We start from the raw sequence: 14,883 nt of genomic DNA, 5'->3' as shown, positions 1-14,883 counted from the left end.
GCGTGAAGGGGGTGTTTTCCAAGAAGAATGTAGCCGTTGGTGGGGATGTAGCCGTTGGAGTGGGGGGGTTTAAATAAAAAAAACCAATATAAAACCAAAACAAAAACATAAAATCAAATCCAAATCAAAACCAAAACCAACTCAAAAACCCTCTCAAACTTCCCCTTCATTCACAACAAAAAAATATGGAATTTCCGAAAAACTCGATGCCCTTAGACACCGATAGCTCTTCGTCTTCGGACGATGACACTCTCGAATGGTTCCCGTTGCTATACAAAGAACTTGAAGGCCCGAGCCATCCAAAGAAAAAGGTGGTAGAGCGTGATCGTATACATGCCCACGACGTGCTAATGAACGACTATTTTGTGGAGGAGCCGAAGTACAACGACGAGACGTTTAGGGAACGCTTTCGTTTGCCGAAATCTTTATTCTTAAAGATTGTAGCCGACGTCGAAGCAAACGAAGAATGGTTTCAAGAATCTTACGACGCGAGAGGCAAACGAAGTTTTACGCCGCTTCAAAAATGCACATTCGCTATTCGTCAACTAGCAACATGTAACCCACCCGACCAATTCGATGAATACTTACAAATGTCTGAGAGAACTTCACGTGAATGTCTACAATTCTTTTGTAACGCGATTATAAAATTGTATGTCAAAGAGTTTCTACGAAAACCAACAAGACACGACATTACACGTCTTTACGCCGCACACGAGGCTAGATGGCATTTTCCAGGGATGCTCGGTAGCATCGATTGTACACATGTCGAATGGAGGAATTGTCCACGGGAGTTGCGAGGGGCGTATGTTAGGGGTGATATCAAACGACCGACCATCTCACTAGAAGCGGTTGCGTCAAATGATTTATGGATTTGGCATTCTTATTTTGGTGTTCCCGGCTCAAACAACGAAATCACTGTTCAGTACACATCACCGTTGTTTCAGAGCGTAACAGATGGCACCGCACCTTTCTGTCCGTACTTTGTCAATGAGAGATATTACAGACGTGGCTACTATCTTGTTGACGGTATCTACCCGCAATGGTCTGTTTTTATGAAAGCCTTTTCGTTTCCTGTCGAGACCAATGAAAAGGCTTTCAAGAAGTTGCAAGAATCGGCAAGAAAAGATGTCGAGAGAGATTTCGGTGTTTTAAAGGGTAGATGGTGCATACTCAGTCGACCGGTTCGTGCAATGAAAAAACCCACGATCTCTAGCTACGTGTATGCATGCATCATATTACACAATATGTTAATAAAAGAAGATGGAAATGCAATTTCTCCAGATTGGGTACCGGATCCTCCGACTCATGTTCTCGTTCCCGATGATGTCCAATTAGACTTGCGGGATGAAGATATTCATCATCGGTTGAGATGAGATCTTGTTGCGCATATAGGTTCTTTAGGTTTGGAATTTCCGGATTCAGACGAGAAGTAGACGTTAGTTGTAACTTTTATTTTTTATTTCTAAATTTTAAGTTGAATTATGTTCTATTAAACTATTGTTTTTATTTTTAAGTTCTATTAAGTATTGCTTTAATTTTTAAAGTTACAAAAAAAAAATTACATCACACACCATCACACCACACCACCACCCTTATTAAAAAACCATCACATGTGATGGAATTTGGGTTGGTGATGTGGCACAATATAATTGGGTGGGGTGTGTGATGAGTGATCACACCACATCCACCGCCCCTCCCCCCTTACAAGTTTACACAATAGACTTCCACACCACTGGACCACTTGATAAGGACGATGAGGTCCACAACCTTTGAGAACGAAGCATGTGTCGTAATTGACATTGACGATGCTAAAGCAAAAGAAGACGATGTTAATTATGACGTTGATGATAGTCGTGATGCCAATGTTGACAATAACATTTGCATCGCAGAAAAACAATAATATATAGATAAGCGCTAAAAACCAAAGAAAATGTTATTCGATGGTTTATTTTGTTACACACATGCATGCATAAATACATGCATACATGTATATGTACATATATATATAGGCGTGGGTTCAAAGGCGAACAACCATGAAACTAGTAATCGTTGGAAACCACATGAGCACTAATGTTTCTTCAAAACTCCAAAGGCCCGTTCAATGTTTTTTCTTGTCGAGTACTCTTGCACCCTTTTGAACAGTTTTCTTTTATCCTCATGTGGGCATGTAACTGCTTTAACAATCCTGGCCTAGTATGGATAAATATCATTTGTAAGATAATACCCATGCGGTATTCTGTATTATTCACAGAAAATGATTACTCATATGCAACTCCATCTACAGTATTACTGAAAATGAGCAATTGCTCAACAACATTGAAGCAATTGTTGATTCGGCTACACCAAACAAAGCATATAAAATCCAATGGTCGTATGATGCCACGACTTCACGCATAGTTGTTGGCAATTGGATGGTCACCTCGATGATGCTGACCACACCATGCAGATGGACAATTTTTGCAATCGATGCTACCAAGAATCTCGAGAAAACCGTGTGCTTCTTCATGCACCTCGTATATTTATTGAATGTCATGAATGTCAATTTTTTCATGTATCTCTTCCTGAAGAGTCGAATGACATCCTGACGAAAATAAAGAAAATTACTTTTAACAACAATAATAACTTAGGAAAAAATTCAAGACTTCCCGTGAAATTTTGTCCGACATTTTCATGTATTCATCCCAAGAGTCGAGGGAAATTTCATATGCAAGTTATCGAATAACTGATGTACATTTTGGCAACGCCTTAAACCAATTTTCCTAAAGCGTCGATTTTTTTTAAAAAAAATCATACATTTTTTCCAAATCGCCAACTATTCGTGGTGCGCTTCCGGTGTGATCAATTAAGAAATCTAGAGTTAATTGGTACGTTTCCATGAAGACTTCGTCTTCTTCCGATTTTTTTTTTTATTTTAAATATCAAACTGCAAATGCAAAACGGTTACCTACAACACTCCTCCAATCCCTCAACTCGCCCCAATCCCCCGGCGTGTCTGGGTTAGCGCCCACAACACATGCTCTTAGTATCTCGTAAATTTAATAGTTAAAAATAAAAATATGTTAAATTAAATGATAATTATAATTTCTTTAAGAGTTAAAGTTCAAGAGAGAGAATATATGAAACACAACATGTGAGGCAGTTGGACATTTTTGACAGAAGGGAAATGTAGAGTTGTATTTTCTGATATCACCAACCTAATTACAGCCTGGCCCTATATTCCACCTTTTTTAAAAGGAAAAACAAAAACAACAAACTTTTTGTTTGAGTCAATAAAGATATATACGTTTCCTACCGTTTTTTTTAACAAGTTAGATTTTTATTTTATTGTACAACATTACCTCAAAGCTAGGCTCTTCGGTTTTGTAACAATTAATAATTTCTTGTATATATTTTTTGCTAGTAAGAGTATATTAATGATGATATATGAGTCTTTCGTCCATTATTCTCAATAATGTCTTATCAACTAGTATATAACTCACGGTTACACGTCTAAGTAAAAAGCCTCAACTTAAATCAAAACTTGTTAGCTATTGTCACACCCTGACCAAAGGCGGCGGAACATGCCGAGGTGCAACGTGATTGGACAAATACACAAGACACTATTTAAAGTGACAATATTTATTTAACTCATTTCATTTAAACAAATCAATAAACAACACATCTCGTCCACACAAACAAGTTGAATACAAGTAGCAATTTTATTGTTCGTTTTACTAATATCCTAATAGTCTTGGTAACGTTTTCGTCAAGTCCTCGAGTCAACAAAAGTCAAACCTGTAACATTTCATAAAATAAAGTTTGTCAACACAAAGGTTGGTGAGCAATTCATAAGTTTGAACAATAGATATATAGTATGAAAAGCCACAAAACTTGTATACAAACAATAAACAAAAGCTATAAACTTGGATAAAATAGTTATCACTAAACAAGTTAGCGACACCTAGCTATAAAGGGATGCCAAATAGTCTAGGATTTTATAGTTATCATTAATTGCATTACGTTAACGACACCTTGTCATGAGGGGTTGCCAAATGGTCTAGGATTTATAGTTCCACCATCCAAAAGCGATAAACACATAAGCAAGTAAGCATAGAACACCAAATCGAGCAATTATTCAAGTAAAGCATACAATCACGTTTGTGGGTTTAAGATTCAAATAAATAAAGCATTTAGTTTAATAAGTATGAAATGTCACCCCAAAACGAAAGATGGAAAAGGGGGTATGAAAGTACTCACCTCGACTGATGAACCGAGAAATAAATAGATAAATAAATGAAGCTCGAACGATAAACGAACATATCCGACTTGAAACGACAAACACCTTAGCTAAAATAAATAATGTAATATATATTAATGAACTTGAAACCATAATGAAACTATATTGGAAACATTGGACGAGAAGGTTCGGTTGTAAATCGAATTATCGGTTAATTTGTTAATGGTTAGGAACTCGTACTTAAATGACAATTAATATAAATTAATATTATTTTATTGGGTTTTTAAATAACTAACCAATATTAAATATAAGCAAGACGGTGTTAAATCAAGAGTTCGGTTTTTATGAAAATGAATTTATAATGAAGCTTATAATAATATTATTTATGATGATGATAATAATGACAATGATAATTTTAAAAGAAATGTTTCATATATATATATATATATATGTAAGATATGACGTAAAACATAATAACCGTAATTATTATTAATAATACTAATAATAATAATAGTTAAAGAATAAAGATCTTAGTATTAATTAAGATGTTGTTGATAGAAATAATAATAATAATAATAATAATAATAATAATAATAATAATAATAATAAATAATATTGATAGTAAATAATGATATTATACTCGATGTCAGTTTGATTTCTAAACGAATTCATAATATAACTATAATGATATTATTGCTAATAATTGATGATAATAATATGATTTTTAATTATATTAATAACAACTTTAATATTTATAATAATAATGATAATAATAATAGTTTTGTTAAAAGATAATAGTAATAATAATAATATTAATAATCTTGTTAATAATAATAATGATAATACTAATAATTATCTTGTTAATAATAATAATGATAATAATAATAATCTATTTAATAATAATAATAATCTTTACGTATTTATGTTAATACTTAAAGTAATAATAAATTTATTAAGTATAACAAGAAACAATACCAAAAACCGATCTAGGATGACCCGAATCCGAGACCTCTAATTTAATAAACGTACCAACCAAACCGAACCAAAATAATTAAACCCAAGAACTTATTATATCATTTCCCGGGTGTTCATCTTTTACCCAATTCATACCAACAACGCAAACCCGATTCGTTTCAAAGTATATAACTAAATATATAAACCAGTTATTAAGGAACTTAAATCCGATAATCGATATATGAAGTTTAGTAACACCAACACCAAAATTATATACCTTTTTCGTGTTCACGAGTCGTGGCTCGATACCGGGAATGAACCGAGCCGAAATCCACCGGAGATGAGAGAGAGACGGAGAGAGTGAGCCGAATAGAGAGAGAGACTGAGAGAGAGAGAGGCCGAGAGAGAAAGATAGGCAGAGAGAGAGCTGCGGGACTGAGTAGGCGGCGGCCGGTTTTCCGGTCGCCGGAAAACGAAACCGAAGGGGAAAGGGGGAGGAGGGGGTTGCCGGAAACGCTATTGAGGGTAGGAGGGGTGGTTTTGGATGGCTGTGGTGGAGGTGGTGGCCGGAAATACGCGAGGAGGCTATGGGTTGCCGGAAGACGAAACCGGAGAGGGAAAAAGGAGGTTTTTTGGGTGTGAGGGTTTACCGGAGGTGGTGTTGGTGCTCGCTGGAGGTCCGAGGTCGCCGGAAAACGGCAAGTATGGAGGGAGGCGGCTGTGATGTGCGTGTGTGTGTTAATAATATGTTTAGGGTTTTAGTTTAGGTGTATATATATGTAATGCATATTTTCAAAACAAGCCCTCCAAATTTCAGTCGATGTTTAATGTGAGTTTAAAGTTTCCAAGGCTTATAACCACTTTGCAAAACTTAGTTTGAACCCTTTATATTTTTTTCTTAACGACACTATAATATGGCCAATATCGATTTATTTAAGGTCGAGGTCTAAAATGATATTATATAATAATTAAATAAGGTTTTAAAAATGTTGTGTCGGTTTTACAAAGTAAAAGTTTACAACACGAAAACAAATCGAGGCTCGAAGTTGACGAATGTCACAGCTATGTAATTAGATATTCGGTGAAATATATCAACCAAAACCAAATATTGAACTAATCAAAAGACTACAAAGAGCTTATGTCCCAAATAGGTAGAATAAGAGATTAACACACAAATATTCACTAACCCTACAACCGAGGATGATCACGGTTGATTTTAGCTTAGCATAGCCATAAATCAATCTTCACTTGTTGAAATGCGGGTTAGAATCCCCAATTAGATGCTCCAAAACTCGTCTCCAATGGTGGAATATGCCCGAGAATCGCCCCAAAACTCAATATATTCGAAATGGGAGAAGAAACCCCAATTAGACTAGTCAACTTATTGTTTCCCTAGTTTTTACATAGCAAATGGCTCCACCGTGTCCAAGACACCAAAAGTGACGTCAAGGTGACGGATTTTACTTCCTTACACAAGTTAGTATGTCGGATCCAGTCAAAAAATGTTGGATACCAGGTAACCTAAGTAACTGAAGGTCTAACAGTTAACTGAAAGTCATCTAAGCAACTAACTTCGTCAACATCTCTCTAACAAAAGTTATGTTCCTAAAGGGAATTTGTCACATTTGCATCCAAGAGAACTTTGAGAATGACTTAGTGAGGGAATTGCTACAAGCCATCCCTAATAGAGAAGTCAAAGTTTCAACACGTAATAAGTCGTAAGTTGCAAGTTACTAGTAACTTCACCATGATTTTGTTGGATTTTAAGTATTGAGGTCAGGTTCTTGCGTTAAGTTGTGGTACTTTATGTTCATGATCGTGTATTTTAACTCAGATAAGCTATAATTGTTCAGAAAAAATAACATGATACTACATCAACAATTCAACGATTCTTTGATGTTTATTTGAAAATATTATTTTAGATATTTCTCTTGCTAATTTCTTTTTGCGGAACATTGTAAGATATTGAATGCATCATCAAGATCTTTTAATTGACTAGAAGTCTAGAAGTGTAATAGTAAATTAAAATAACGATTATTTTAGGATTATTTCCTGGAATTTTATAAGAATGGTATGACCTATGTTAGTGTCCTAATTATAGATACAAAAGACCCGATAATAATGGGGTGTTTAAATAGTTTTTAGCAATTAAGATGGGAGGAAGCAAGTTAGCAAGAAATGAAGGCATAGTACAAGGAGACTACAAATTACTCTTCATAAAGTCATTAATAGGGCACATGTGTTAGACAAGATCATGGGAGTATTATTCATTCAACTCATGACAAATATTAAGGAGTTGGGTACACAAATGATGACCATTAAATTTTGATTTTGAGTATGTCACACTTCTCATGTTAGAACGGTAGTCTTGTTTGTTGATGTTTGTTCTAAATGGAAGTTATTTTCATTGACTCATTAGTTATCAAAGGGTGTGAAATGGGTGTTGGTGATGACCGTTACCTTCACCGTCATCTTCATCTTCTTTCTCATTCTATTGTTTGTTAACAACTTCAAAATTAATTAATTTTGAAAAAACAATTATTATCGGTTTTTATATTTGCATAACCAAAACTATTACACTTATTTAAAGTTATATTCTGGTAATGGTGCACACAAAAACTATTTCAGACCGTATCTTAACGTGTTATGCGCACTATACATAAATTCACGAATTTAATAAATACACCTTGGCATTTTTAAGTTGTTGCTAAATCGAATCAATATATGTAAAATTTGAATCATGTCTCGATCTTAATGAACCTTGCTATGTTAGATATTAAGTGGCAATATTAGATTATTAAACGACCTTGTTACATAAATGTCGTCTTTCCAACATTTTATATCATATTCGACTTTACAAGTGTATACCGACATTTTCTTGGAAAAGTGAATTATGCTTCAATATGTCAATTTTTTATACTTTTTGAAATAAATGAATTGCTTGTAGGTATCTTAGCCACACACATGACACACCCATCCACATATTTTAAAATTATCACTTGCACATCTTAAACCAAAATAATCTATCTATACTCTTTAGAACAAGTGTTATGGTGGATGTTTGGGCGTGCCACCCACATTATACGCAGACAAGGCGGGCCTCAAACACCGCACAACACATATTGAAGCCGGCGCCAATGAACCCCACGACAAAGGAATGGCGCTCCAAACATGAAAAGATCTGTTGGAGTTATCATTTTTCCAAGAATTAGCTAATGACTGAAAAGGGGGGGGGGGGGGGGTTCAACTACTCCCCCTTAGGTACACTTGATCTTTGAGTTGGTTTGTTAAAGTATAGTGTCTATATTGCAATGTCTATGTGACATTTTAACTAACCAAAGATAACACATAGTTATCTTAATAAAATACTACAAGTCTTGTCAGATGTCAATCTTATATTAAACCTAACCTTTTTTAGACTTAAATAAATTAACAATAATATTTATCACAAACACCATTCCTAAAACCCATGCTCTAAAAAATGTTAATTTAATATCCATTTCCTATTTATTTGCAAATGTTTAAAAGAGTTTACTTGTAATTTTAATGTAAATCTTTATTCTACAAATAATATATGAAAATTTAATTTTAGTTGTGTTACACTTATTTATTAAAGGTTACTGATTTTTATGAACTATTTGTGTAGTATACGGATTTTTAATTAGTTATAAAATAAAATAGTAGTTTTTTAATATAAGAAACTAGAAGATTCAAGTAAACTCCTATATGCAAAAAAGTCTTTGTATTTTAATTTCAATAAGTTAAAACAATCAAAGTACGTTATAAGTCATAACGTAAACTCTTATCCAAACATTATGACATTGTTATTTTCTACGTCTTTTTATCACATTGACGTTGAAAACGTTTTTATATGAATATGTCACCGTCACCGTCACCATTAATAGTGACTCATTAAAGTCTAACATTTCATATATTCATATTATTATATCATGCGCCATTCACACTCATTCAACTTTACCTATCGACAAACATTTATGGTGTGGTGTCTGATTTCATATTTTAAATATGAGATATTGTTTTGTAACGTTATGCAAAATAGTTTTTTAAGGCTAAAAGTGTATGAAGGAGAGATCGACACATGACACGAGACACACAACACGAGGGGAGGGGAAGAGTGAAATTAATGATTGATATGAGCGGAAAATAAATGTGAAAGGTCTATTAGACCTTTTTCACTGTTGCATTAACGATCAATCAAATACTTTTACTAAAACAAACAAAAAGAACTAACAACATGCTAGTCCAACAACAAAACCACACCAACATACAAATCATAGTCTCGACCACCCTTAACAACCTTATTTACCTCACAAATTAACCAAATAAAAAATCAAACTCTCTCCACCTATCCTAAGTGATACTCATACTCTTCGACCTTTACAAATTCACAAGTAACTTAACATCACCCATTAAGTAGCTATCCATGGCGGTTTCCTCTCGAATGTCGTTGTAGTTCTTGTCTTCCAAATGCACTACATTATCGCTAGACACAGTACAATGTTAAAACATTCATTTTCCAAGTTGATAATCGATAGTATTTGTGTAGCTCCAAGACCTTTCACTATTAAAAGGTTTTTTGATAAACTACAAAAATAGTCGTTAGATATAAGATGATTATCCTATTTAACGGATAAATGGATTAGGTTAGCAACCTGGAATGAAAGGATTATACAATTTAAAGTTTAGGCATGACATGTCAAAAAATTTCTTTTAGACCAAAAGAGTTAAACATGCCAAATCGCATAGACCATAAGCATAATTTACTTTTAGCAGTATTGTTGTTGGTGGTGGAATATTTTTTTTTAACGGCAAATTAGAATCACTCACGGACCACTGGAGTATCATCGTGTCATAAAGCTTTAAATAGAAATTAAAGTAAAAAATTATGATTTGTGCATAATCTTCCAATAACTTTTACACTTGGACCCTGTTAATGGAGATAAAACCTAGACTTGAAATTGCGAATGTAAACAAACCAATAGTCATCCGTGATGATTATAAGTGCCTCTTTTTCGGTCTAAATCTAACTTTTGAGGGTACTTTGTAATCTTTTTTCTTTATTCTTTAATGAAGAGAATCGTTGTTTTAGGTAGAAAAAGGAAAAACCATTGCCTCACTCAACTATTTTTGTATATTTTTTTTTATCTTAGATAGAGCTTAAAAGTTATTATAATATTATTTGATATTATATATATTATTAAAATGCAACTTATAAAATTTCATTCATTAGACTTTTGCCAATATACGGTTTCATAAATATACTTTTTGTCCATTTAACTTTAGTTAAAAATTTGGTTTATTAGTCTTTTAAAACAAAAGTTTCACATATATATATTTTTAAATCTCTAACTTTAGTTTCATATATTTACTTTTTGGTCTCTCAACTTTGATAATAAAACTTTTGCCATAAAACTTTTTACGTAGTAAACCGAACCGATACCGGCCGACTTTCCATTGCAACGTATAATAGCGTTCAAACATGTAAACATTTATTGTAGGTCCCCCCGGGGGCGTCGCCGATCGATACGAGATCCGCACGAGGTCTAGGAGTGCGGAATCCTCCTAGACTCGTTTATTGGTGTAAAGATGAAGAACACAAACACGTACACGAACAAATACAAGAACGGGATAATCAAATCTGCAGATTCTTATATAATAATCAAAACACTTACATACCAAACATGAAAACAAATGACACGGCCGACCCGAGGTGAGCTCTACCTCGGGCCGTCCCACACGGCTCACTCTCTCGGTTTCTCTCTAGCTAATTAAACTTATCACACAATACTCTGATTTCTGGATTCTTAACCTAAACAAGACACACGTATATATATATAAACTTCAGTAGGCGTCAGTAGGCGAAGTTGTTCATAACTTCGCCTATGGCGAAGTTGTGATAACTTCGCCTAAGGTGAAGTTGTCCTAACTTCGCCGTTGGCGAAGTTGTTCTAACTTCGCCTAAGGCGAAGTTGTTCTAACTTCACCTATGGCGTCTCCGCTGGTCTGAATTGCATAGCGACGGTCACAAAATGCACCAACAGTCTCCCCTTTGACCGTTGCTCTCAATTCTAACAAACACGAAAGATCATCTGTTACAAAACATGCACCAACAGACTCCCTCTTAACTGATGATCTTCTGTTTGCCCTTCAACCAGCCGTGTCTGAAACTGTCATGTAGCTTCACAAATCTACCAATCACCCAGCGTCTTCCATATCAGATCTCCCCTTCAGTGTAGGCTTCTCCGACTATAATGATTGAGGTCTTTGAAATGCATGCATCCTCGTGCCAATAGATCATCTCAACCAATCACGTGAGTCCATCTGACTTCACCAACACGTGAAGTTGGGCTTCCTCCACAACTTCACCAACTCGTCGGCATACGATAAGGTTTAATCTTCAACTACTCAACATCAAGTGATCAATTTCATCACAAAACCACCTTGACAGAATCTAACACATGACCATTAATTAATCCGAAGCATCTTCAATCACCAGGGATAACGATCAAGAACATAAACACTTTAGTTCCTGATTAAATCCAACTTGTTCCAGAATTTTCACTCTAATAAATAAGCATCACGTTTCAGGATCCAATTCTCGAACGCCTTGAAAATAACATAAATAATATGCTCTGACCGCAATCCAGTAATGACAAAAACTTTCAGTTCAATTTGACTTTCTTCAATTGGTCAACCTCGAACAACAACAATTTCATTGCCCACAAACACCCAAATATGTGTCAATATCCAGTTTCAATCAATATCCCATTCACAAACTCAACCCCATATCCAGAGTTGACACGTATTTGTTCACACGTAAGACCCAGAGATAACAAGTTTCACTCGTTGACGGAACAACATCTCCGGTCTCACAATAATCGTGTACACCTGGCCATACAGACGAAAACACCAAAATACTTTTTTTTTTTTTTTAAACTCGTTAACTTCGCCTAAAGTTAACATCTCTCCTCCTTAACTTCGCCTGTCCATAACTTCGCCTGGCTGATAAGCGAACTTGTGAGGTAGGCGAAGTTGTGGATAACTTCGCTTAACCTTATATCTTCGCCTAAACCCTACGAACAGTGACGGCAACTTCGCCTGATGAACAATAACTTCGCCTACGGCGCTGTTCGGCCAGAAACGCACAGAAACGTGCCAGAAACACCAAAACGCAGATCTCGAACCATAGCATAAGAGCCTAAGGCTCTGATACCACATGTAGGTCCCCCCGGGGGTGTCGCCGATCGATACGAGATCCGCACGAGGTCTAGGAGTGCGGAATCCTCCTAGACTCGTTTATTGGTGTAAAGATGAAGAACACAAACACGTACACGAACAAATACACGAACAAATACAAGAACGGGATAATCAAATCTGCAGATTCTTATATAATAATCAAAACACTTACATACCAAACATGAAAACAAATGACACGGCCGACCCGAGATGAGCTCTACCTCGGGCCGTCCCACACGGCTCACTCTCTCGGTTTCTCTCTAGCTAATTGAACTTATCACACAATACTCTGATTTCTGGATTCTTAACCTAAACAAGACACACGTATATATATATATATATATATATATATAAACTTCAGTAGGCGTCAGTAGGCGAAGTTGTTCATAACTTCGCCTATGGCGAAGTTGTGATAACTTCGCCTAAGGGAAGTTGTCCTAACTTCGCCGTTGGCGAAGTTGTAGGCGAAGTTGTTCTAACTTCACCTATGGCGTCTCCGCTGGTCTGAATTGCATAGCGACGGTCACAAAATGCACCAACATTTATCCCGCTCGGCCGCAACCCATTATTAGAATTACTTGTTGTTTAATATTTTCTTATTTTTCTTTTGTAAAATAAAATAGACAATTTTAATTAATAATGTACTGGCACTTTACATATGCACAATTTACAAACCAATCACTCCAAATTAATTATAATGTTAGTTTTGTAAAAAAACAAAAACAAAAAGATAATAAAATATGCCTTTTACAAATTACATATATAAAAATCATTACATTACATGTATCTCATACGTGATACACTGATACATACATAAAATTATTTTAGGGGAAAAAAAACCTTTTAAAAATATTTAAAAAAAGTATAAAATGAAAAATAAGAATATTTTAAAAAGTAAAAAAAACCAAATTTTTTTATTAAAGATTAATAAGATATATGTAATACGAGTTATATATATCTATATGGCTAACTACATATAGTTCTTTTTAATTAATAATAATTTTTTTGTAAAGATTAATAAGATTTAAAAAGAACGGAAATAAAAATGTTCAAAAGTGATTTTCTTAATTTATTTATTTATTTTTTTGAGTTTTTTCATAATCTTTTTTATATGTGTGTGTTTAGGGCTGTTCTAAAAGCTCGAGGCTCGTTGACTCATTTTTGTTATCGAGCCAATATCGACCTATACTCGGCTCGATCATGGCTCGGCTCGTTGGCTCGATTTTAATGTCGTTTAACTTCAAAATCAATGTAGAGCCTTAGTTGAGTTGTCCCGTTTAATTTTGAGCCCGAGCTCGAAACCACCCTGGCTCGACTGGGGCTCGACTCGTGAACAACCCTATGTGTGTTCCTATGTTTTTTTATCAGCCAACCTGGTCCATAATCACCACCTATAACCATCATAGAACTGGTCACCGGGCAGACCATTACAACACACTTTACAACATAGTTTGGGGGGGGGGGTTACGGCTACCAAACAACTTAGTTAGGCGTCTGCTATCCTTATAAAGCAGATTGTCATATATATATATAATCTCACACCTTATTCATGGAACACATGCTTTAAACTTTATAGTCCGTCACTCGCCGACACCATCTCTAGTACTAGCTGTAACACCCCGACCAAAGGCGGATTATACATCGGGGCGCCACATATTGTTTCATTACTCGTGACACTATTGGGTGTCAATATTTAATAAATATATTCATTCACGCATGCGCAACGTATACATAAGATATAAATAAACCAACATAAATCAATATATTATAAATCAAAATATTCGAACAGTAATAACTTGTCTTGATACATTTTAATCTAGGTCCAAAAGTAAAAACGTCCTATGTGTCCACAAGCTCCAAAACAGCTACTGCAAACCTGAACATGTGTTAAAATAAACGTCAAACACTTGCGTGTTGGTGAGAAATCAAGTTTAATACAATACATAGATAACAATAAATCTGCGCGCAACACGTGTATGTCTGGTGTTTAACAAGGGTGCAATCAGATTGTGATCAAGCCTAGATAGATCATAGCTCATAGTTCATAGTTCAATCCGTGCTCCCAATTGAGCACAAAAAACGAGAAAACATCTGTGCAAGTGTAAACAAAGAAAACCGTAAACGATAGGTCTCCCGTGTTCATCTAATGGATCCATGAAAACTGCGGAATAGGCCGAACAAAGCGGTTAATGATACACACATACAAATAAACAGCCAAGTAAACGTCCTCAACACATGGGATACTGCGCGACTAAAGTTCATAAACAAGTTTAAGACTCTAAGTTTGTACGAACACATGAACATCCCAAAACATTAAAAGTAAAAAGGGATTAGATACGAGATTACTCACTTGATAAAGATGCGATGATAGATAAAGCAAGAACCAACTTTAAACAAGCACAAGTTAACCTATAAACAAGATTATTGTTTTAATGATTTGTTTTAAGTCTTGATTA

At 35.0% G+C, this 14,883-nt stretch overlaps 1 protein-coding gene across 1 annotated transcript; it reads left to right on the top strand.

The window, feature by feature from the left end:
- The first annotated feature begins 261 nt into the window (after nucleotides 1-261).
- LOC143580920 (uncharacterized) lies at nucleotides 262-1,424 on the top strand. The gene has a single exon (XM_077063830.1). It carries the CDS (start codon nucleotides 351-353, stop codon nucleotides 1,371-1,373), a length of 1,023 nt encoding a protein of 340 aa, XP_076919945.1. The 5' UTR covers nucleotides 262-350; the 3' UTR covers nucleotides 1,374-1,424.
- The last annotated feature ends 13,459 nt before the right edge of the window (nucleotides 1,425-14,883 follow it).

The sequence above is a fragment of the Bidens hawaiensis genome, unplaced genomic scaffold, assembly GCF_021521415.1.
Source record: "Bidens hawaiensis isolate Kalapana, Puna unplaced genomic scaffold, B.hawaiensis_p1.1 tig00001511_1, whole genome shotgun sequence".
In the NCBI taxonomy this organism is placed as follows: domain Eukaryota; kingdom Viridiplantae; phylum Streptophyta; class Magnoliopsida; order Asterales; family Asteraceae; genus Bidens; species Bidens hawaiensis.
The sequence above is the reverse complement of the archived record's forward strand: the minus strand, read 5'-3'. Positions and strand labels throughout refer to the sequence as shown.